At 41.1% G+C, this 23,093-nt stretch overlaps 1 protein-coding gene across 1 annotated transcript in view; it reads right to left on the bottom strand.

The window, feature by feature from the left end:
* TEK (TEK receptor tyrosine kinase) overlaps positions 1 to 22,893 on the bottom strand; it is a gene marked incomplete at both ends in the record, with an annotated part of 43,715 nt that extends 20,822 nt beyond the window's left edge. The window contains 3 exons of the mRNA XM_080362275.1: positions 2,286 to 2,396; positions 7,632 to 7,943; positions 22,842 to 22,893. Of these exons, the coding sequence (XP_080218401.1) occupies positions 2,286 to 2,396; positions 7,632 to 7,943; positions 22,842 to 22,893 (475 nt within the window). The remainder of the gene's footprint in view (positions 1 to 2,285; positions 2,397 to 7,631; positions 7,944 to 22,841) is intronic.
* Positions 22,894 to 23,093: the final 200 nt, after the last annotated feature.

Here is a 23,093-nt window from a genome sequence, read left to right as displayed (position 1 = left end):
TTCCTGTGCTTGTTCCTTTCCCATTCACTTTGAGCCCTCCCTATCTCCCGTCTGGGTCTTTCTCTAGATATCCCATTATTTCACACATGCTCACAGCTCCCCTGAATCATGCCATAATGTGTGTGCTTTCCCCGGGAGATAATCCTGCTCCCCACGTCTTATACCTACAAATCTCTGTTTGAAACTGCTCAGAGCTCTGTGTTGTTCCCTCAGTGGCCCTCAGAAGCTGGAGACCTCTGCCCTTTGATGTTTTCCCTGTCAGCTGCTGCTCCCGAGGTCTTGTGTGTCTGTTTATTGCTTCTCCTGTTTCTAGTATTAGTCTTTTATGCTGAATGACCATTAACCAGATTACACTCTGACAAATCAAATGCCCTTGCCTTCCACCTCCCCTTACAGTTACACTGACAATGAAACAACTTTTTTCACTTTGCTGAAATTATTTAGAAGGTAAACAGCATTACACAGGACCCTTCCTATCTGTGATCACACATATTATCATACTATCTATTTGATTATAGGCAAATTTAGGCAGCCTAGAAACATAAAACTTTGCTGAGGATCATAAACAAAACATCAAAAATATCTTGGGTCAGTTTAGTCCGCGACAACGCACAACTGTTCTTCAAGAAAACAGGGCCAAAGAAAAGACCAAAGGCCTAAAATAAGAATTTGAATTAGTTCTGCAACTGTGGGGTTTTTTTATGTGTCTTTTGAGTTATTAGCTACAAAACAAACTTGACAGCAAAGTATTAAGAAAGCCTTATGCTCACAGTCTGTTTAGCAAGGTCAGTTTTTGTGTCTTGTTTTCCAAGACGGCACGTGTTTTGCCAATGTCTTAAAGCAATCTTGTTTAGCAGAACAGTTTCATTCTCTATACAGCCTTTGTGAGGAACTGCAAGGAGGGAGTGGTATTTTAAATGACTAAAGTCAAAGGCTGCAACAGTTAAATACAACAGGACAAGTATTTTCTCTTCTTTGCCAGCTGCTGTATCAGGAATCCTCAGGGATGCTATTTCAGCTGTGATCTCAGGTGGAGAACTTGACCTACTGTACAGAGTCATGGTTAATTTGAGGCTTTTTGCCAGATTTCCAGTTGGAATCCCAGTTAGGGCAGCACCATGATATAAGCACTCCTGCTCCTACCTATCAGCTGGTTCTTGTATGAGAAAATGCTGACAGGAGATCACAAAATGTCCTGGGGACCCTAGAAGGGCAAGTTATGGCAAACTTTCTCCCTGTGTGCTGCCAGAGATGAATCTCTGAAGAGGGAAGAAATAGGTCTTCGAGAAATTCTGCTTTGTATATTGACTTTTTAAAAAGACTCCTTTTGGTTATTTTTCTCCTCCAGCCCGTAGAGAAGTGCTCTGAGTATTCAGTAATGGGCTGAGGCTGCCCCACTGCACAAGTTCTTCTGCAGTGTGCTGGAACTTCCTTACTGCATCCTGCTCTATTCACTGCCTGTTTCCTGGTAGCTCACTGTAAGCTGTGTTATCAGTAGACAAAGATGGACCAGTACATTACCTGTGCTTTCCACAACTATAATTTGTTGGTCTCTAACACTCTGATCAAGCATGCAGGCACTGTGAGTTTTAGTGACCAGTATTTTACTACATTTCTATAGGAGGCAGATAGCAAACGACTCATATTTCCAAGTGTCAAGCAGCAGCACACAGCTGAACAGTGAGTTACATGTCATTCAGGTGTCATGTTAGATAGAAAAGCTGGTGTCATAAATTTTGCAACATGACTAATTTTTGTAGTTGAATGAAATAGGTGTTAGATTTTGTTGGTAGTTTCGATTTTCTGATGTTAGATTGCTTGTGCTTAACTTCTTATCATAAAGAGCATCATAGAAGCTAAAAGTGGCCTCTAAAAGCCATTTGAACAAGGAAAGATAAGCACTTGAAGAGAGAGAAATGCAAAGAAAGTTGCAGTAACTAAACCTCCACAGTGGCTCAGTAAAAAAAAGAAAAAAAAAGAAAAAAAAAAGTTAAAATGAGCCCAGCTAATATATGAGGGGTTATAGGAGGAAATACAAAAGGAAAATAAGAAACAAAGCAAAGGTATAAACAAAGGATTTGGCATTCTAGTGGAAGAGAAACAAGTCAGCTCAATATACTGGATATGGCAAATGGCTCCTTAGGGAACTCTAAATGCATGAAGAATTATGTCTGCTCCAGTTGCACAGCATGGCCTTCATCAGCAATGACTTTAAAACAGTTACGTGGCACTTGGCTAAGACAATGATAGCAAGAAGAAAAAAGAAAAGAGAGAAGTTTAATCACCATTTTTGTAGATCACTGCATCTTCTTCTTTTGCTGCCATTCTGATAAAAGAAATATTCACATGCTCTCCCCTGTTTGCTGTAACGGTTAATGCCACTGGGTGGAATGAGGCTGAAAACAGAACAAGACAGAAGTAAGGGATAATTAGCAGCACGTATTGTCTCTATCTGCCTTCTGGGCCAAAAGCTGAGAATGGTTTACAGCATGACCTTGACTCAGATTTTGACATTCAAGTATCTTTAGAGCACACATTCTTTAGAGCGCACAGACTCTTTATCATCAGCAACCTCAAATTTATGTTTTGGCAGAGACAGAGGACTCACCTATGCCCTGAAACAACAGACTGCCGTGAGAACCTGTGGCATGAAATAATAATAATAAAATATATAAATAATTGAGTTTGGCTGAGTAACTGGAAACACTTCCTAACTAGGAGCTCCATCTGGCTGTAAAACACTTTCACAAGTTTCTTCATCCCTTGAGACATTTTGAAAGCAGACTGGACAAAGTACTGGAAAATGTGTTGTAAGGAACAAATTGTCATTGGCAAACAAATACCCTGAGTGACTCAGTTCTTTTCTGTTCAAGTTTTTTGATGCAGAACAGTCAAGATCATTCAGGGGACCAAAGTCATGCAGGGTTCTGGGCGAGATGCAGTAAGATACAGTAGGTCTGTGCTTGGTTACTTTGCCATGTTCTCTATAAATACTGAGTGTTGGCTTGCACTAAGAACAAAAGAAAAAAAACATATTCACAGCCAGTGGTACTTACAGCAAACTATTCTTATCTGAAAATGTGGCTTAATTAAAATTAAAATTCTGTGGGAGGACCTGTCTAGATGGGTGATATTTTTTCAGTCTCCCAGGTGGGAAACGGAAAATAATTTTCTTGCTTAAACAGGAAGTATTTTATACATTTTTTTTTATAGTTCTTGATTTTAGAAAAAGAGTAAAGTAGTAGGTAGAGGGATTTTCACAAGATATTTGCCTTTTCCTTATCATTAGTGGTAGAAAACATATCAGAAGATAATTGGGGAAGGGACAGAAAAATCTCAATAAATAGTTCTTTTCAAAACCAGTGAAACAATGATTTTAATTGCAACATTACTTTCAAACAAGTTAGAAGTTAAAAGCACTTCCTTTCGTTCAGTTGGAAAATTCCAAGGTGAAGCTATGAAGTTTTTTGAGAACAAATTCAGTTTTTCTGACCATTTCTAGCTCTCAGCTTTTATGCTATACTGTCATTGATATGTCGTATGGCAAAAAAAAACCCAACAGAAACTCTCCTACAATTAGGCAGAGTCAACTTCCAAACTATTCAGTTCTTCACCTGATTGAGAATGTTACACATTTGTACGTCCCACTTGAGAGCACCCAGGGGAATGAGACATTGGTTTTCAGCAGCCTCTTTTCCCTCTCTGTTTTTGAGACTGTTTAGCCCTGGAGTTCCTCCTGTGCAAGCTCCTCCTGGGCAGTTCCATCCTTCATCTTGTTTCTGTTCAGCTCCTGCGAGTCTGGTTCAGCTGCCACCTTCCTCTCCAATGAGTGGGTGGGACAGAAAGACCTACCTGGAGCTGAGCTGGTAGGAACCATTGAGGAGCCGTTCATGCTCCTAGTGAGCTCCACAGCTGCACAGGTTTCACTTCTGTTGAAGTCAGATTTACTTCACAGGGAATATTTTGTTTAAGGAACACATCTATAAGTTGGTACAAACTGTTAGACAACTTATTCTTTAAAAAATTATATTTTTCCATAGTCATGCACCCCCCCTTTTTTAATTCACTTTTAGAAAACTGCCAATGGAGTATACTTTGGTTCATATCAATGGTTGCAGAAAACAAATTTGGACTCTGTGGCTGAAATTTGGTGGCAAATAAATACACAGGGATAGGATAAGAAAGCGGAGAAAAAAATTATAAACAAATTTTATTTTACATATGTAATAGACTTGTAAAAAATGAGCAGGTATATGCTACATCAAAGCTTGTATGAGACTGAAACTGTGTTTGTATCTCCACAATATTATGTTGTAAAATATGAGGGGGAAAAAAGAGTAGTAATCCTGCAATATTTGGGCAAAGAACGTTTTAATACTTCAATTTCAGAATGGCATTTTAATTAAAAATCAAAACGTTCATGTTCTATGACAGAAAATCAAAGAAAATGTGAGTAAAAATTAAGATCTTTCTATCAAGTCAAGCCAACCTCTCTTCCAGACTTGGATGTCCTTGAGAATTTTGACATTTTGATGTTTTATTTCTGATTGGCAGTAAGAAAACTATTGAAAACTCACATTTCTTTGTAGAATGGAATTTCCTTCCCCTGTGCCATTCTAGTGTTTATGCTCTCTGAGCCTCTGCCATGTATTTTCGTTCCTTTGTAAGTGCTATCCAATTGATTTCAGCTGGACTCTTCCTGCATGATAATAAGCACGTGCATGGGAACCTAACGAGCATTTGCCATGTTACTTAGGCACTGGTATCTGAATTTAGAGAAACAGAGAATTCTACTACAGAATAATGAAACAAGATCTTGTTAGAAACAGATAAACAAAAACTGAAGGCAGTCCTGACTTGCTGTCAGCTCCCAAGTTAGAAGTTATTTATGAACAACAAATGGATGGTGAAAATCATGATCTATTCACAAAAAGAAAATTCAATAGCTTTCCCAAAAATGAATTGCTACTTACAAATGATCCAAAGTGGTTCAGTTGCAGTGTTTTTTGGACCACATTTAATGAGGCATTAATAATTGTTTTAACAAAATATTAAACTTTTTGTTTTCCCATTTTCTTTGTATGTCATTTAGCTTAACCACAATACTTTTTATTCAGAGTATTGTTGCAATGGAAAGGAATGCATACGCCTTGGTGGGCTCAGTTCTGATGTATTTTTAGATCGTGACTTGTATTTTATGATTTCATATCTTCAGTGAGCCAATTCCTTATAGAGACATAATGAACTGAGTTGCCATCACACTCTGTTGCTAGCATTTCCATTATTGTCCCGTTGCCTGCTCTAGAGGGTTTCTGTGGGGGAAAACTCAACTGTATATATGGAAATACACAACTATGGTGTAGAGAAATTGCAGAAATTATATTTAGCTAGATGCAGAACAGGCTATGTAGTGTTCTGTTCTAGATATGTGTGCTGCATACACTATAAGCATTATTCCCCATACATATATGAAGTATAACCTGTCCCCTCTCATCACTTGTGTGAATATTACATGTGTAACCATAATGCTAAAATATAAATAATTCAGGAGGATGGCATATCTGTAGAGTGAAACAGAAAAACGAACCTGTAATTATTACCTACTATACAGCAGAAATCTTCACTGTATCTGCATATCTGATGACAGGTACATAATCAGGCAGTGGGGCTACCCAAGAGATTAATGCTTAGTGAGAGTTTCAGCAACTTTTTGCCCTGAGGCTGCAAAACAGTGGCTGGATTTTCTCAAGTGCTGCTCCTTCCTGTGCCTTTTTTGTCGTCAGTAAGAAGCTGCACATTTCACCTCTTGCTCACATTTTGGTGTTGAAAAACACATTCTGCCTCTAAAAATTATTCAGACAATGACAGTAACGGGGAAAAAGGCCTGTTTTCCAACTGCAGATACTTTGCCAAACCTCACAGTCCTTCACCGACCTCTCCTTCCCCTTTCTGTGCACTTCCATAGCTTTGAGAAGTTTTGCTGTGCCGCTTTCTTACCCACCTAGCCTGCTTAGATTATATGGTTTCACTGGCACGTTGCTAGCTCAAATTTTGTCAGTGAAAGATTTTACAAAGACAATCTGAAAAATGGATTCAAACCCAGAAATTATTCAAAGAAATCTACCTATCTCTGGCATGAATGCTGTGTAATTTCTGGTTAGAACAATTTCTGTCACATAGGAAGCTCTCGAAGTTTAATGATTTTACATTTCCTGCTCCTAAGTCCACAGATACCAATTGCAAAAACCTGGCTGATTCACAAGACACTCTTCCACTCATGGATGTTGTTCTACATGATGGCCAGAGATGTGCTCAGCTCACTGGCATTCTGCCACAGGCAGGGTCACATCCACTTTCCATGGACTGTTATCTTATCTCCTCCTCACTGCAGCCTCCTTTGAAACAATGGAATTGTCAGCCTGCATCTGCAGAGCTTTCTTGGTGACCAGTCCAACCCTTCAAAGACTACATTTGGTCAGAGAAAACATAAGCCAAACAAAAACACACTTGTCCTGCCTACCTTGCTTCCAACGTTTCCACACTAAAAGAAATAAATAGACACTAGCTGTAATTTTAGGAGATAAGACCACTTCCATTTGCTCTTACTAAAACCTTATAAAGAAAGATTTAAAGTGTCAAGTCTCTTCAGAGACCAGCTACTGTAGCATAAAACATTAGCAATACAGTGAAGTCTACTAAAAATCTGCTGAAGTTTTGAATGCTTGATTTGTTGCAGAAAATTAGCCAAAATTTCTTGCACTTTTCTGCAGTTTATGGTGATCTCTGATTTGGAACTTGTGCCAGGAGTCTAATGAGGTCCACAAACAAGTGAAATTTTGCATAAAAGAAAATCTAATTTAATGGCTAGAGTGCTGGACCTTGGAAATCCCACCATCTCATCCCACCCTCTGTCTGCTGTATTTGCTTTTTCTACTGTGCATAGGCTTAAAACAAAAAGCAGTTAACAGTAAAATCCATAATGGATTTTTGTGAATAGCGTTCTTAGATTTTGGGAAACTTTTCTGGAGTTTCTTTCCAGTGTTGGGCTGATTTTTTTTCCATACTGACACAGACTGTGCAGATCCAGTGTTGCTCATCTGTAGTTTCACTTAACCTTAGGCAAGGCACTTACTTTCTAGGCTCCAGTTACCCAATTTTTAATTTTTTTTTTTTTTTTTTTTTTTTTAAAGATAGTGATGTCTAGTTATCTACATCTCAGACCTGTCAAGATTTTAAAATGGAAGCATGTTTAGAGATCAAGGGTCTGGGATGTGAAAAAGCCAGTGCAGGAGTTACTGTATATATTATTTCATGGGGTCAGTGAGGACGGTACTTACTGTATTTGCCACCTGACTTTGTGCTCCTGGCAGTAGCCAGATACAGGCAGAATACCTACAGATGCCTGACTAACTTCCACAAGGAAATGACTAGCATCTAGCATCAACCAGTTGCCTCTGCACTTTAGAAAAAAAACCTCAACAAACATGGGCTTAAACTGAGTCTATTTTTGTTTATTCCAGACTGCTTTGCCTGCTCTGGAGCCAAGTTTGCGCCCACCTGTGTCAACCAGGGATAACTGTCAGTCTGCAAGCAGTGACATGCAAAATTCAGATCTGACCACCATACAGTACCTTGCAGTGGCATCTTCATGGTATGTATCCTTGTCACCTCATCCTTGAGTTTCCCTTCACAGTAATATGCTCCAATAGTTTCACTGGCCTGTTCCCTCTTCCACACCACTGTTTTGGCTGTTGCTCTCTTCGAATCTTCATTAACCTCCAGTGGTTCCCGGTGCTGGTTTGTCACATCGTCCTGGTCTCGGTCTATCGTGATGGACTCACGGGAACGCCATTTGGAAGTGATACAGATAAGCGATGTCTCGGAGTTGCCCACCAGAGGGAATGAATTGATCAGTATGAGGTCCAGTGCTGCTTCCACTTTACCTACGGAAAAAAAGCAGCAAGTGAAAAAAATTTACTGCAGAGTTGGGGTATGTGGCCGATCAAATCTCCCGGCGAGCTGTTTCACCCAGTACTCTGGGCTTCTGTGGCTTGGGTCTTGCACAGCTTTTGTGCAAAATATGAAGACTGTAGATTAACTTTTCTGCTATACTGACTTCAGGTTTCACTTTTTATGTCATAAACAGCTGGAGCTTGTTTTTCTCAGAAGAGGAGATAAACCTTGCAAACTTGTGGGATTTCTTTAAGGAGCTGATGCAGAAGCCCAGAGAAAACCCGAGTTGCAGAAGCAGACAGATCCTTCAATAGTTAGATGTGTACATAAATGCAAGTAGGATGCTTTGCTGGTAATAGGGTCAGTAGATCATAAGGTTGTCAGCTTAATGTCTCTTCTATGTCCTTTACATGGATTTACTGCATATGAATTGATGTAAAGTTGGTATGTCTTTCAGTTATAAGAACTGGTAGTACTTTGAGCACTTGGAGTATTTTTCGGCTGTTTTATGAATTTAGATTAATGATTTCATAACAATTCACATGTTAACCATTCGAAGCCCTAACAGACACTGGCAAGAACTGTGGCCCAAAGAAACTTTCTCAAAGCAAAGTGCAAGTTGGCGGCACCAGTAAAGACATTTTTTACGAGGTTAGGTTTGAAGCAGTCGAAGTGGCTGCCTTTGATCAACAGAACATCCAGAAGTACACAAAGATGGGAGTTCTTTGAAAATGTTAGATACGACCCTAATTAAAGCAGTCTCTGGCAGACTGCTACAGATTTAGTTGTTCAAATGTGCATAGCAGGAGGGAAATACAGCTATAATCAACAATTTGCAAATAGCAGGCGTTTCCCTTTACTTTTGAAATTCAGGGTAAGGAGAAGGGAAACAGTAACATTTTTTCCAGCTGAAACAGGAAGAATCATTGATTTCTTTTATTCATCACATCTATTTTCCTGCTTTGGATACAAGTATATTTTGTATTTACGCAGAGAGGCCCAATGTTTAGTGCCGCTCAGCTTCCAAATGTTTCTCTGATTGGAAGGAAGGGGTATAGTCTTAGATAAGGGAGGTTGAAAGGTCTCAGTGCTGGCTGCAGCCTTTGCGTGTGTCTGTGCAGAGGTGGGGCCAAGGGAGGAGGTCCTCTGCTTTCAATGCCAGCAACCACTCTAGGGACCGAAGTATCTTGGCAGCATGCTGACACCACACCCAGCCAGCCCGCCACGGGTACCACCCTTTAATGTGCCAGCCCAGATAACTTGTAGTTACATAAAGAAGAAATGAAACCTTCTGGAAAGGATGCAACAGCTGCTGAACTATTGCATAAAGCTTCAGGTCAGCGAAGTCAGTGCATCCTGCTGCATGTTACAAAAATAAATCTTTTCAACAAAGTCAAACAAATATGTGGTAGAAATGAGGCCATGCATTCATTTTATAGGGCATTTATCTCAATGTTTTTACTTATATATGAGGAACATTTGTGCTCTCACTATGGATCTGATGCAGCAGCTGAAGGCAGATGTAATACAGCCAATGTAATACAGCCATTACCAACACTGAAGGCAGAGGGCTTCATGTCATATTAGCAAGGATCATGTGCCACGTAGAGATATTCTTAAATGATAAACTGCAAGTTCATGATTTTTGCAAGCTTTTGTGAAACTCAGGATCAAATCTGGATCCAAACTCCGCGACTGGACATAATTACCTGTGTTGAGGTCAGACAGGGTGCTACAGATCAGAACTGAAACATTTTGGTGTTTCTGCCCAGCATCTACAGAGCACAGAGCTGCCACTGTCTTTCTAAAACAGAGGTTTGGGCCCATGTTCCTGTTCAAGCGATGGCTGCTCATCCAGGGCTCCAGTTCCACTTCTCTAGCACTTATCTGTTCCTCTGACTTCCCACACAGATTGAAAGGTGAAAATAACACCTCTTTCCCCACCTGCATCTCAACCTTTTAATAAGCTGAGAAAAAGCAGTAGGTTAAGTCTGAGTTTTGAGGACTAGCTTTCATGTCGCCTTTGATCCCCATGCAAGACATAGCAAAGCAATATCACGTCAGATTCAGGGCATTTGCTGGATGCTTTTCTGTTTCTTGGTAGCAATACAAATCACATAATCAACTTGTAGAACAACCATAGCTCATGGGTATTACTTATTTATGGTTGTGATTATTCCAGATGAATCGAAATCTAGCCAGTGGTGGATGGATAGTGTTCTGATTGATTGTCTAAACATAGGTGTCTTTTTTTTTCCATATTAAACACTGTAGAGTGACTCAGACACGTGTGTGAGGCAGATGGAAAACAAATGGAGTTTCATGTCTTCCAGGAGAAACAATAGAAGGCTTTTCTTCATCTAAAAAGGAGTAATGTCTATGCATAAGTATGGAATCATATGTCAAGCATGATTTGGCAGCTGAAGTTTAACAGCTGAAATATATTGCAAGCAGAAATTAAAATATATCCAAATTACATTTTTGCACTGAGAAAAGCTATACTTTAGGTATGTTTTGGAAAACAAACAAACAAACAAACACAAAACCACCACCACCACCACCAACAACAAAGAAAAAAGCAAGCACCCTAGCAGCACATTGGCTTGAAGTCAACTCACTCATTCAACTCAGAATGTAACAGGACTGGCATTTTAAAGTCAGCCTAAGGCCTCTGAGGTGATAGCAAGGCTTCCTTTAACTCCACTGGGAGCTGCTGCCCTCAAACAGTGAAAAAAAAAATCAAAACAAAACAAACCAACTAGACAGAATCAACAGAAAGCTTTAAAATGCACATATGCTTTCTGTTTAGGGATTCCTACAGTATCTCTTCCTGGTAATGCAACTTAAACTACCACAACTGTGCTTGCTAAAAATGAATTTACTTGGTCTTGCAAAACTTAGGCAAATCATACCCTTGATGTTAATGAAAACTTTGAGTATATAAGGACCAAGTAAGGACAACAGGATTTATCTCTCTTAGAAAAGCACAAAAAATACAGACAGGAAACAGCCTGTCTCTGTACCAGCGACAATCCTCTGTGCTTCCTTAAAAGATCCTTTGACTCCTGCCCTGGTCCTTGAAGACCTGACCTTATCAGGAAGGCAATTTGCTGTGTGTGCAAATAGGCTTTGAGAGCAGTTGCAGAAGGCTAATGCTGGAGACAGGAGATACCATGCAGAGAGGATTTATCACCCTGTGTTTATGAGACACGCTCATTGTGGTGCTGTGCTTTGAGCCCTTCCAGCACAGGGAAAATGGCATCCTCTAAACCAATAAGTTTACATAATAGCCCACACACTAGAACCCAGACAACAAAAGGAATGCAAGGAGACCTTTGCAGTTGGTCTTGGCCCACTCTTAATTACAGGATTGTGATCACTCTTGCCAGGTAATACCTGGCTGTATCATTCCCAGTTCTCTAGTACAGATTCACCTGGGGAAATTGTCCTAACAGAGAATAAGTGTTTATCACGCTGCCTCTGCAGCCCCTGTGTGTTCTCATTCCCTGCCAAAATGCCACTCATACGGGCACAGAGACATCATGGGTTTTGTGCTGCATTGCACCAAGAAAACAAAGTCAGGTCCAGCTGGAAGAAACAGCTCTCAGAAATTCCCTGGAACACGTCCCAGACACAGGTCTGCTCTAAGAGCAAGAAAGTCTCTGATAAGCTTTAAAACAACATTTACCTAGATCAGAGTTGGTGCTAGACACTAGTTTGTGAATAAAACAATGCAGTGGTCTCTTAGCTGAGGTATTTTAATGCCACAGATGAGTGCACAAAGCAAGTCTTACAAGAACAGAAAAGTGTTATGATTTGTCCTTTGTCTCAGAAAGTTCCTGCTCTCAGAAAGTTCCTGCTTAAATGCTTCCAGATTAACGTTGTTAACCCTTGTCTAGACTCCAGGAAATCATGGAAATATTATATTCAAGATGATTTCTACTTAATGTGAGGCCTCTGCAAAGTTGACTGTTAATTGGAAGAGTGTTCAGTACTGTGGAGTGGCCAAGACTCCCCTACCACAGCAAACAGCTCCACCAAGGTAAAGGACAACCGTACTCCACTGCCCCCTAAGCACGTATTTAATCATTAGGCCGTATTCACAAGGTGTATTGAGAATATCAAGTTCTGAGTAAATGTTTCAGCTATTAATTAATACTGAGTAGCAGTGGAAGGAAATAAATTGTTTAGACATCTAATGATGTATTAATTTTCCTCATACTTGTACAGCTTTATTGTTAACTGCTTGAAGTGACTACAAGCTGAAAGTCTTCCCTTGGCTTTTGGAGCATAACAGAGGAAAAAGAAGAGCTGTGGTAAGATGTAAGAGGAAAGAGTAATACTTTTAAAGTACTAAATATTTAAGAGAAAAGGGGAGAGAAGAAAAATCCAGTAAATTCCACCTTTTTTTTAATCAGGTAAAGCAAGGAGAATAAAAGGTGCTGTAATTTGAAATGCTTAAGCAGTTCTTATTTTTGTGTTGTTATTGAAAACAAATTATTTCTGCTATTGACTATCTGTGAATGTGAATATAAAACATATAGGTACTATACTAACAGGGAATAAATACAGAATCTCTACTTAGTTTAGGTTCGTTGTTATGCTGAAAGTAAAACAGTCAGTTACATATAACACTCGCTACAGGATTTAAAAGTAATTTTGAAACTTCTGGAAATGTATGTCTCAGTCTGTGTCAACTCATCAACCCCTCCTCCTTCAAGTATCTTAAAAAACAACAACAAGCACTCCCTTTGCTTCAAAGAATAAGGTTTTTGTTCAGAACAAACCTCAATTGCTATATAGCCTTTCTCGTAGTATTTCTCTTTGTGTCTTGTTCCATAGTTACAAGCTCAGCTGCACCCTCCTTGATTGTGTTCTTTATGTATAAAACCACACAGTTAAAATTCCTGTTTAGGAATACAAATGGCAATCACATAAAGAATTTTGCTGAAAAAGTATAGAATTTGCTTAATTATTAGTAAGGTACTGAATAAATTACATTGATGTTTTCTTTCAATTAACTAATTAGCCTATTTGAAAGATAATCAGGATGGAAATAATACAAGTGAAATATGAAGAAGTCAATGTATTGGGTACTGTCCAGGCACAGATGAGGAGCGAGTTGAGTCTGTGGGTAAGAATTAAGGGGCAGGCTGGCAGGGGTGATACTGTTGTAGGTGTCTATTACAGGCCACCAGATCAGGGTGAGGAAGTTGATGAGGCCTTCTACAGGCAGCTGAGAGTGGCCTCACAGTCACAGGCCCTGGTTGTGGTGGGGATTTTAACTTCCCTGATGTCTGCTGGAAGGACCATTCAGCCAGCCAGCCACAGTCCAGGAGGTTCCTCCAGTGCACTGATGAGAACTTTGTGATGCAAAGGGTGGAGGAGCCGACCAGGAGAGGTGCGTTGTTGGATCTCATCCTCACTAACAAGGAGGGTCTGGTTGAAGCAGTAAAGGCCAAGGGCTGCCTGGGTTGCAGAGACCATGAGATGGTGGAGTTCAGGATCTCATGTGGCAGGAACAGAATGCCAAGCAGAATCATAACCCTAGACTTCAGCAGGGCCAATTTTGGCCTTTTCAAGCGATTGCTAGGGGAAATCCTGTGGGAAAGGGTACTTGAAGGTAAAGGGGTCCAAGATAGTTGGTTAGCATTCAGGGACTGCTGCTTCCAAGCTCAAGATCAGAGCATCCCGACATGTAGGAAGTCAAAGAAGGGAGCCAGACCTGTGTGGCTAAGCAGGGAACTGCTGGGTAAGCTCAAGTGGAAGAGGAGAGTTTATAGATCATGGAAGGAGGGGCTGGCTACTTGAGAAGAATATAAGGCTGTTGTCAGAGGATGTAGGGAGGCAACTAGGAAAGCTAGGGGCTCCTTAGAATTAAACCTTGTGAGAGCAGTCAAGGACAACAGAAAGAGCTTTTTCAAATACATGACAGATAAAATTAACACTAGAGGCAATGGAGACCCACTGATGAATGAGGTGGGTGCCCTGGTGACAGAAGATACAGAGAAGGCAGAGTTACTGAATGCCTTCTGTGTCTCTGTCTACTCTGCTGGAAGCTGTCCTGAGGAGCCCTGTACTGCTGAGGCCACAGAGGAAGGCAGGACAATGGAGGAGTTTGCCTCTGTTGATGAGGACTGGGTTAGGGACCAATTAAGCAATCTGGACATCCATAAATCTATTGGTCCAGATGGGATGCACCCACAGGTGCTGAGGGAGATGGCTGAGGTCATTACTGACCACTCTCCATCATCTTTGCTAAGTCATGGGAAACAGGAGAGGTGCCTCAGGACTGGAGGAAAGCAAATGTCACTCCAGTCTTCAAAAAGGGCAAGAAGGAGGATCCGAGTAACTATAGATGGATCAGCCTCACCTCCATCCATGCAAGGGTGATGGAACAACTTATCCTTGGTGCCATCTCAAGGCATATCAAGGATAAGAGGGTCATTAGGGGCAGTCAACACGGCTTCACCAAGGGGAAGCCGTGCTTGACCAAACTCATTGCCTTTTATGAGGACATAACCAGGTGGATAGATGATGGCAAAGCAGTGGATGTGGTCTATCTTGATTTCAGTAAAGCATCTGACACCATCTCCCACAGCATCCTCACAGCTAAACTGAGGAAGTGTGGTCTGGATGATCAGGTAGTGAAGTGGACTGTGAACTGGCTGAAGAAAAGAAGCCAGAGAGTCGTGGTCAATGGGACAGAGTCTAGTTGCAGGCCTGTATTTAGTGCAGTGCCTCAAGGGTCAGTACTGGGACCAGTGATATTCAGTATATTCATCAATGATTTGGATGAGGGAATAGAGTGTACTATCAGCACGTTTACTGATGACACCAAGCTGGGAGGAGTGGCTGACACGCCAGAAGGCTGTGCTGCCATCCAGAGACCTGGACAGGCTGGAGAGTTGGGCGGGGAAAAATTTAATGAAATATAAGAAGGGCAAGGGTAATAGTCTTGCATCTGAGCAAGAACAACTCCAGTTTCCAGTGTAAGTTGGGGAATGACCTATTAGAGAGCAGCGTAGGGGAAAGGGACCTGGGGGTCCTGGTGGACAGCAGGATGACCATGAGCCAGCACTGTGCCCTTGTGGCCAGGAAGGCCAGTGGCATCCTAGGGTGTATTAGAAGGGAGGTAGTTAGCATGTCAGAGAGGTTCTCCTTCTCCCCGACTCTGCCCTGCTGAGACCACACCTGGAATATTGTGTCCAGTTCTGGGCCCCTCAGTTCCAGAAGGACAGGGAACTGCTGGAGAGGGTCCAGTGCAGGGCAATGAAGATGATGAAGGGAGTGGAGCATTTCCCTTATGAGGAAAGGCTGAGTGAGCTGGGGCTCTTTAGCTTGGAGAAGAGAGGACTGAGGGGTGACCTCAATAGTATGTAAAGGGTGAGTGTTGTGAGGATGGAGCCAGGCTCTTCTCGGTGACAGCCAATGGTAGTACAAGGGGCAATGGGCAAACTGGAACACAGGAGGTTCCACTTAAATTTGAGAAGAAACTTCTTCTCAGTGAGGGTGACAGAGCACTGGAACAGGCTGCCCAGGGGGGTTGTGGAGTCTCCTTCTCTGGAGACATTCAAAACCCACCTGGACACATCCCTGTGTAACCTCATCTGGGTGTTCCTGCTCCAGCAGGGGGATTGGACTAGATGATCTTTTGAGGTCCCTTCCAATCCCTAACATTCTGTGATTCTGTGGTTCTGTGACTTATGAACAGGTTGAACAGGACTGGAGCCAGTTCTGACCTGTGGGGAACCCCACTACCTACAGGCCTCCAACCAGACACTGCACTGTTGATCACAACCCTCTGAGCTCTGCTGTCCAGCCAGTTTTCATTCCATCTCACCATGTGCTCCCCCCACTCACAATTCCTAAGCTTTCCTACGAGAATGTTTCTGTTTCTTTCATCAATCTTTGCTACTTTTTGTTCATTCTCTGCAAAAATAAATAATTTGGGGTGGCCTTGAAATCACATCTTAATTTTATAGGTCTGTAGTCTCTTTGTGTCCTGGAAACTTCATCTGGGATGTGAAGACAGCAGCAGCTCATGTAATTTCTCCCAGTGAGTCAAGTTCTCCCCTGACAGCTCAGTCCTCCACAGGAAAACAAAGCTGGAGTTATTATTACCCAAAGAGATTAAGGTTCTCTGCCACACAGCAGCAGTAGGGAAAAAAGAAATGGAAAAAAACAAAACAAAACAAAACCAAAACAAACCAGAAAAAGCAGCTACTGAAAACCAGCGCATAAATGACCGAAAATTCAGGTTTCCTAATGAAACATTTCTTGTTGTCCATAGAAAGAATCTTGCTGCTTGTATCTTGTAATATAATCATAGAATAATTTGGATTGGAAAGGACCTTCCAAACTCATCCATTCCAACCCCTGCCATGAGCAGGGACATCTTCACCCAGACCAGGTTGCTCAGAGCCCCGTCCAGCCTGGCCTGGGATGTCTCCAGGGATGGGGCATCTACCACCTCTCTGGGAAACCTGGGCCAGTGTTTCACCAACCTCATTGTGAAAAAATTTCTTCCTCATGTCCAGCCTGAATCTCCCCTCGTTTAGTTTAAAATCATCAGCCCTTGTCCTGTCACAATAGGCCTTGTCCCCAGTCTGTGATGCTACTGGGCAGTTGTGGGATGGGTCACAGCTTAAATACTGATACCTTCTGCCTTTAGAAATAGGGCGTTATTTGTGGACAGAAGGCACTGTGACACTAATAACAGACTAAAAATTAGTGACAGAACATAATTTTGCTACTTAGTGGTAAAACCACAGAACAAATGGGAAAAATAAAATAATCTGTCAAGTCTACTAGGGCTAATGGTTTCTTACTGGCCCTTGGGTACATCTGGAGAAGCTGAAGGAAATGCAACAACTGCCCTCTTGAAAAATACAATGTAATTGTTTTTACTGCATTTCAGTTGTTTCACAACCCATCAAAGCAACCTTTTAAAGATGAAAAAGCTAGAAAAGAAGCACTGGTGCATCTTTGTTGGGGGTTTCCCAGTGAGTGTGCCTAAATGTGTGTGTGTGAGTAACCAAAATGTAGAAAGACACTTTTTCATGACTTCTGCCTAGGCCTGGTTGACCATTAGCAAGTAAAGCATAAAACAATAGCAGAAATTTCTTGTTGAACAACCAGCTGACAATATGCTATGTAATCCTGAAAAAGGATGAGGATTGTGGGAAAGCTCGAGTGGGACAGGCTTGTAGTTCAGCGAGGCAAAACTTCCGTCAAGAAAGTACTTGCAAGCAAGAGTAAATATGTCCATAACGAGGGTGGTCCTTGTAAGTTGCATTAAGAAGCTACTATGTATACTGCATATGTATACTGTACGTTGTTTGTGTGCACGTGCCAGGCTGAAGTACGCAAATTAACGTAGGTAATCAGTCTTCACAGGATACATGCATAAGTTTAATTTTCTGGAAGTGTCTGTGAGCACTAGCTGCTGGATGGACACCCTCTAATATGCTATTGCCTGTACAGCAATATACCCTTACTTTGCCACTCAGTGACTTTTCTGAGTAGTGGGAGATGTTTCTGGTGACGAGCACAGTTTGTGACTAATGAGGCTAAGGTGCCTGGCCAGCAGCCGCCCTGGGACGAACAGCCAGAAGATAATACAAGAGAAAATCACCAGCACAATCAGAAATGCAGATGGAACTGCATTGTCAAAAGAGACTTGTTACACTCTAGAGGGGAAATTAACCAAGCCACTTCATTAGACAATCTGAGACAACACAAATAGTAAATAAATACTAGGCAAGCAAAACATCAACCTTGAAACAAAAAGTTTACATATATTACTATTGAATAAAAAAAATGTCATTTGTGAACCTGTCTTTCAAAAATCCTCTCAGGACTTAGTAAATGCCATATATCTTCACACCCTAAAAGTGTTTGCATTTCCTAGGGATGAATTTTAAAAAAATAATTTTGATTTTTTTTTTTTTTTTTTTTTTTTTAATGATATGACCCTTGTTTAACATTAATAGTGCATGTTCTTAGTTTGGATGTTAGTTGTCGAACATTTATTAAATCTGCACCCTAAAAGCAATTGGCATTTAAAATTCTTTCCACAAAAGTCTCCAGTTCAGACACAGGCTGGTTCTTTGCTATGTGTCTCCACTGAAACCGCAGTGGAACAACATCCTAAATATGATCTGGTCACTAGTGCAGGGTAGACACTGTCTTTTGAGGACAGTTCTTCATTGCACTTTCTCTAAGATTTTCATCCCCCTAGTCCCAGATAGGTCTTGCATCACAGTGGGAGCTGAACATGGAGCTATGCATCTGTCTCACACAAGTGGTAGACGCATCCATTTTCGGTTCACTCCTGTGCCTGGCCAGCACCCTCCACACCACGATGACTTCTTGGTCTTCCATGGAAAGCTGAACAGGTTTTTTGCATGTTAAAGAGATGGGTCTGGGCCAAGCAGGCTAAGTCCATGTGATCAATACAAAGCAGCTTTCCAACCCAACTAATTCTCATTGTGGGCACTTGAAGGACCAACTCCATGTCTTCCCTGCCCTAAAGCCAGTTGCTCAGCTGCAGTCAGTCTCTCTGACTTCTGCGCTCCCTCTTGATTATCTAAAGCTGTCCAGATGAAATTCTTGTGGGTGGATCAGACCACCTCTGCAAAATGTTGCAACTTTGTTTTTTTTCCCTGAAATTAAATTTCAGCAAAAAAGTAATCCATCCAACCTGCTTAATTATGACTGAATACTCCAACAATACAATATATATGTATAAATTTATATATGAAATCTGTATCTGAAACAATACCATATGTTAACAGTTGTGAATGCAGTGTGACTTCATCTCACCCTTTCAGATTTGATTCCTCTGGGTGTGATGCAACAACTTTTCACTTCTGACTATTTCCAGCTGCTGAAATGGTCTTTGTGAGCACAGGCTTCCTGAGCGCTACTCTGCCTCTCACTAGGTCTGAACCAGGCACCACATCAAAAGCAAGCTCTAAAGCAAAAAAACACCCCAAAAGAACAGGAGAGAATCAGCCCACTTCTGTAAATCTACTTAGAGTAGGTGCACGGAGCTGCCTGCACAAGTTGAAGCTGTTTCGTTTGGCTTCCAGCTGCAGAGTCAGGGAGTGGTGAATTAGATCACAGCTAGAACACTTTATTTTTCGTCCCCCAAACATATAGCCAACAATGTAACTAAAACAGATCAGCTCTCTTTCTCCCATAAAACAGATCCATCAATTTTGTGGTCATGACTATCCTAACAGAACTGTGCAGAAATATCTACATTCAGCAGGTCAGCGACTCAACCTGTGGCAGGTCCATCATTTCTGGAATAGATGAAGGCTATATCTCAAGAAGAGTTTAAATTCCATGTAAATTTCAGACTCATAAGAAAGGCAAGAGGACATTGTTTCCTCTGGGTGAATAAGCTAAGCGTGGCAGGCAGATGCCATCACAAATCAAATACACCTCAGGAACAAGGAATGAAAACTGTTTTTAAATTCCTCTTGCAATTCACATTAGTAGTTTGATAACTTAGGTGTCTGAAAGGTTGTGTATCAGTGTAATGTCTGGTCAGCATAGTTTTGAGATAACTGAGATTAAAAGCTCAAATGTGGTTTGTATCCACTGCTTTGGCTGTGAGTGGCTCAAAACCCCAGAACCGCAGCTTTGAACATTCAAACAGACTGTTTGAATTTCAGGTGCCATTCTTGTCTGACAGCAGCGGATTTCAAGATACTCACACAGGCCTCGTCTCTTTCACTACAGGAAGAATTACATTCATGCTCACTGTCACAGATATGCATTAACCAGAGGTTAATGCAGGTTTTCCTTAGGTTAATTTAATCCTCACAAGAGAAAAACAAGTCCTGAAACAGAATTATTAGAACTTTCCAGTCTAACAAAAAATTATGACTTCTTGTAATTTTGAAGACCCTAGAGCATTATAATGGTGCTTGTGTGTCTGGCAATGTATGTCAAAAGCTGCTTAACTTTCTAGATATTTAAACGAGTCACATAATAATGGTAATATATACAATTATTATTATTATTTTTTTTTCAGAACGCCTTCTGTTCCCAAAGAAAACACAGCCATCAACAGGGATGATAGAGAGCTACCACTGAATGCCACTGCACTGTTGGCTCCACTGCTACCCTTTCTTAAAAGGCTAATGTAACCTTTTGAGACTTTTACCATATATAGGTCCAACAGCTTAATCACATAAAAAAAAAAGTGCAGTATTTTTAGAAACCGCTGAATCTAAGATTATTGTTAGAGCAAAGCTATAGCACAGAAGATTCTGTCTGTCTTGGCCAGCAGAGGCATCTGACAATGCATTTGTTTCCTGCCAGAAACAGTCAAAGAAATGTGCTTGAAACTGGTTTTAATTGTTTCTGGTTTCCACAGATCTCCTACTGATGGTGGCCCTCTTGCTAAAATAAGGCTCATATATCAACATTTTACAGCCCACTGTAAGAAGCTGCAAGCGAATTTCCAGACCACCTGAGGATCTTGCTGAAAAGCAAAAGGCAAGTTACGAAACTAATTTATTTGTTTTGCTCAGCCTTCCAAGGGAATAGGTGAGTCTGTGACTCTCCTTTAGTCAGGACTTAGCAGATTGTACCTAGCCAAAACCTTGGGGTTTTACTCCATGCTTCAGGATGGATGCCAGGATAATTTTGATTCCACAAAATGTTGACTGGAGTAGAATCAACCGAAGAAAAACAAACGGTGATGCTCAGTATGGCTTCAAGAATCCCAAGATGATTAAATTCAACCCCATGTCAGTTTAATTAAGCATTTGCTATGGCAAACAGTGACTCTATATACCATGCAAAAGTGAGCACTTGTGTATATTTTGAATGTTATCTACCAAATAAGATCTTTAGCTTTAGTTACAAATAGAGTACTGGTATAAAAAAAAAAATAATAAAAAAAAAGAAGACATTAAATCTAAGGCCATTTCTTGTGATGGGAGCCAAGCCGACAGTCTTCACGTTGGAAAAGGGTGGGGTGGATTTTGTGCCTACCCAGCAACACACCCAGAGAAGTTGACGATCATCGGGACAAGGTTAAGCCAGTTCACTGTCTCTAAATCCTCCCCTGCTCGGGGAATGTCATTCCTGCTTTCCTCAGCTCCGCCTGCAGTATCTAGAGGAAAGCGGGGCTTGCATTGTCTTCCCCCTCCCCCCGCCCCGCTCGCCCCAGGAAACATGATATCATTCTCAAACAAAAGCGGGAAAGCTGACAGATCTATTGAGATGGGTGTGACTGCAGCACACACCTCGCCGGGCAGCCCCTGTGGAAAAGGCAGGGGCCAGCAGCTCTTCAGAACCAGGCTGTCTGCACTGTCCCTGTTTACACCTAATCTCTGCACCCCACTTCTGTTGCTCCGGTATATGTGACTTCATGAATGCTGATGCTTTCTGTGCCATTTAGGTGTATGTTACCATGTAGAGAATCAGGAGAGACAAGGAAAAAGAGTTGGGGTAACTGAACTTTCTTTTCTTCTCCATCCATAATGCTCACAGCATGAGATACCTCCTTGAAGTGAAAAGCTGGAAGTGATTCGAGGGCTGGATACGTTGAATCAATGTGCAGCTAAACAATCAAGAAACTTAAGCCACAAAAGAGGAATTGGTAAACAATATGCAGCCTATTACAGCAATGGCTAAATGAGAATACTTCCAAACATGCATTCAACAGATTTTAAACAGATTTTTTGCCCGTGTTAATCTCTAGCCTTTTACAGATGCCACAGTTACATCTCAGACTCATTTGTTCATAATTTCTTTTAGCTATTAACATGCTGCTAATCAAGAAGATCTGGAAATTGTAAAGCAAGTTACACAGCAATGAGGACTTCTGCCTTTTCTTTCTACTTTCTTGTTTCCATTGCAGCACAATCTGTAGTTTTACAGCACTTTACCTTTTTACTGTGAGATGGACTGCAACGACCGATGCATATCTCAATGAAAGGGTTAGCAGTGAGTTAAGAGTCTAAGGTTATCCTGCGACTTGTATTTCTCTTTTACAGATTTTGCTTGGTATGTTACCCAGAATAAACTGTTTAGAAAATCAAAATAGGGATGGTGAAAGCAATACTCAAATGCTGAGCAGTTAAGAACCTGATGGAAAGACCGCGGGTTTTCTCAGGGCTCTGCTTGTGACAGCTTCAGCAAAGCATCTCTAACAGTAATGCTCCAAATAATATAAACTTAATTTGCGTTAATAACATCTTACTGTCTGTGTTTCTGGCAATGTCTGTTATGACAAACTTCTGACTTGCTGAACTACTGACATTTGGTGATAATACTGATTCATTCTTTATCTGTCTTTGAAGTGTTATTAATTGATCTTATATAAGGTGCATTTTTCTGCCATTTTTGTCCACTGAATTTCATCTAGACTCCAGTGTGGAATCTTATCTAAAAACTTTTCTAAAATCAGATACTGAAATACCTAGAAGCATCAACATTTCCTACTGCACACCCAGTTCATAAAGTCAGTCACAGAAAATGTCAGTATTTAGTTTGTATTTAAAACTGATATTCTTGGGGAAAGACATTATCAATTTATGAAAATGTTAATACCATTACGCAGAAAAGAAACCCGGTTGCAATGTGTGTATGTGTCAACAAATGACTTCAACAATTATAAAGAGGTAGCAGCAGATTCTACATGTATCTAAATCCTCCCCAACAGCTTGGCCACAGTCCTTCCCGCACTTTGAGAGTGCTGCACAGAGACAAATGGACTCACTGAAACAAACACAAATACTTAGATCAATACAAGTAAGTGCTGGAGTAAGGAGTAGGGAGTCCTGAGTTTTGTCTGCACATTGCATGAGAAACAAGCGAGGCATGGCAGGTCGACAACAGATACTAAAGCAAAGGCTTACCTGAAATCATCAGGCTGAATCCATAAAGAACTAGATGTGCTAAAGGGTCCATGCTTTCCAAAATATATCCATCCAGTTCTTACAGTCACTCATGGAGTATCGTTTTCTCGGGTCGATGTTTACTGGTGACTCCTCTCCTGCATGGTACGCTGTTTACAAGTCACAGGCAAGAAATCGTAGCACTGGCGCAGGCTGGAACAGTCTCATTGCTGTCTGAGTACAGGGAGTTTAAGTTCCTTTTTCCTGTTTCCT

Source organism: Nesoenas mayeri (assembly GCF_963082525.1).
Source record: "Nesoenas mayeri genome assembly, chromosome: Z".
NCBI classification, from domain to species: domain Eukaryota; kingdom Metazoa; phylum Chordata; class Aves; order Columbiformes; family Columbidae; genus Nesoenas; species Nesoenas mayeri.
The sequence above is the reverse complement of the archived record's forward strand: the minus strand, read 5'-3'. Positions and strand labels throughout refer to the sequence as shown.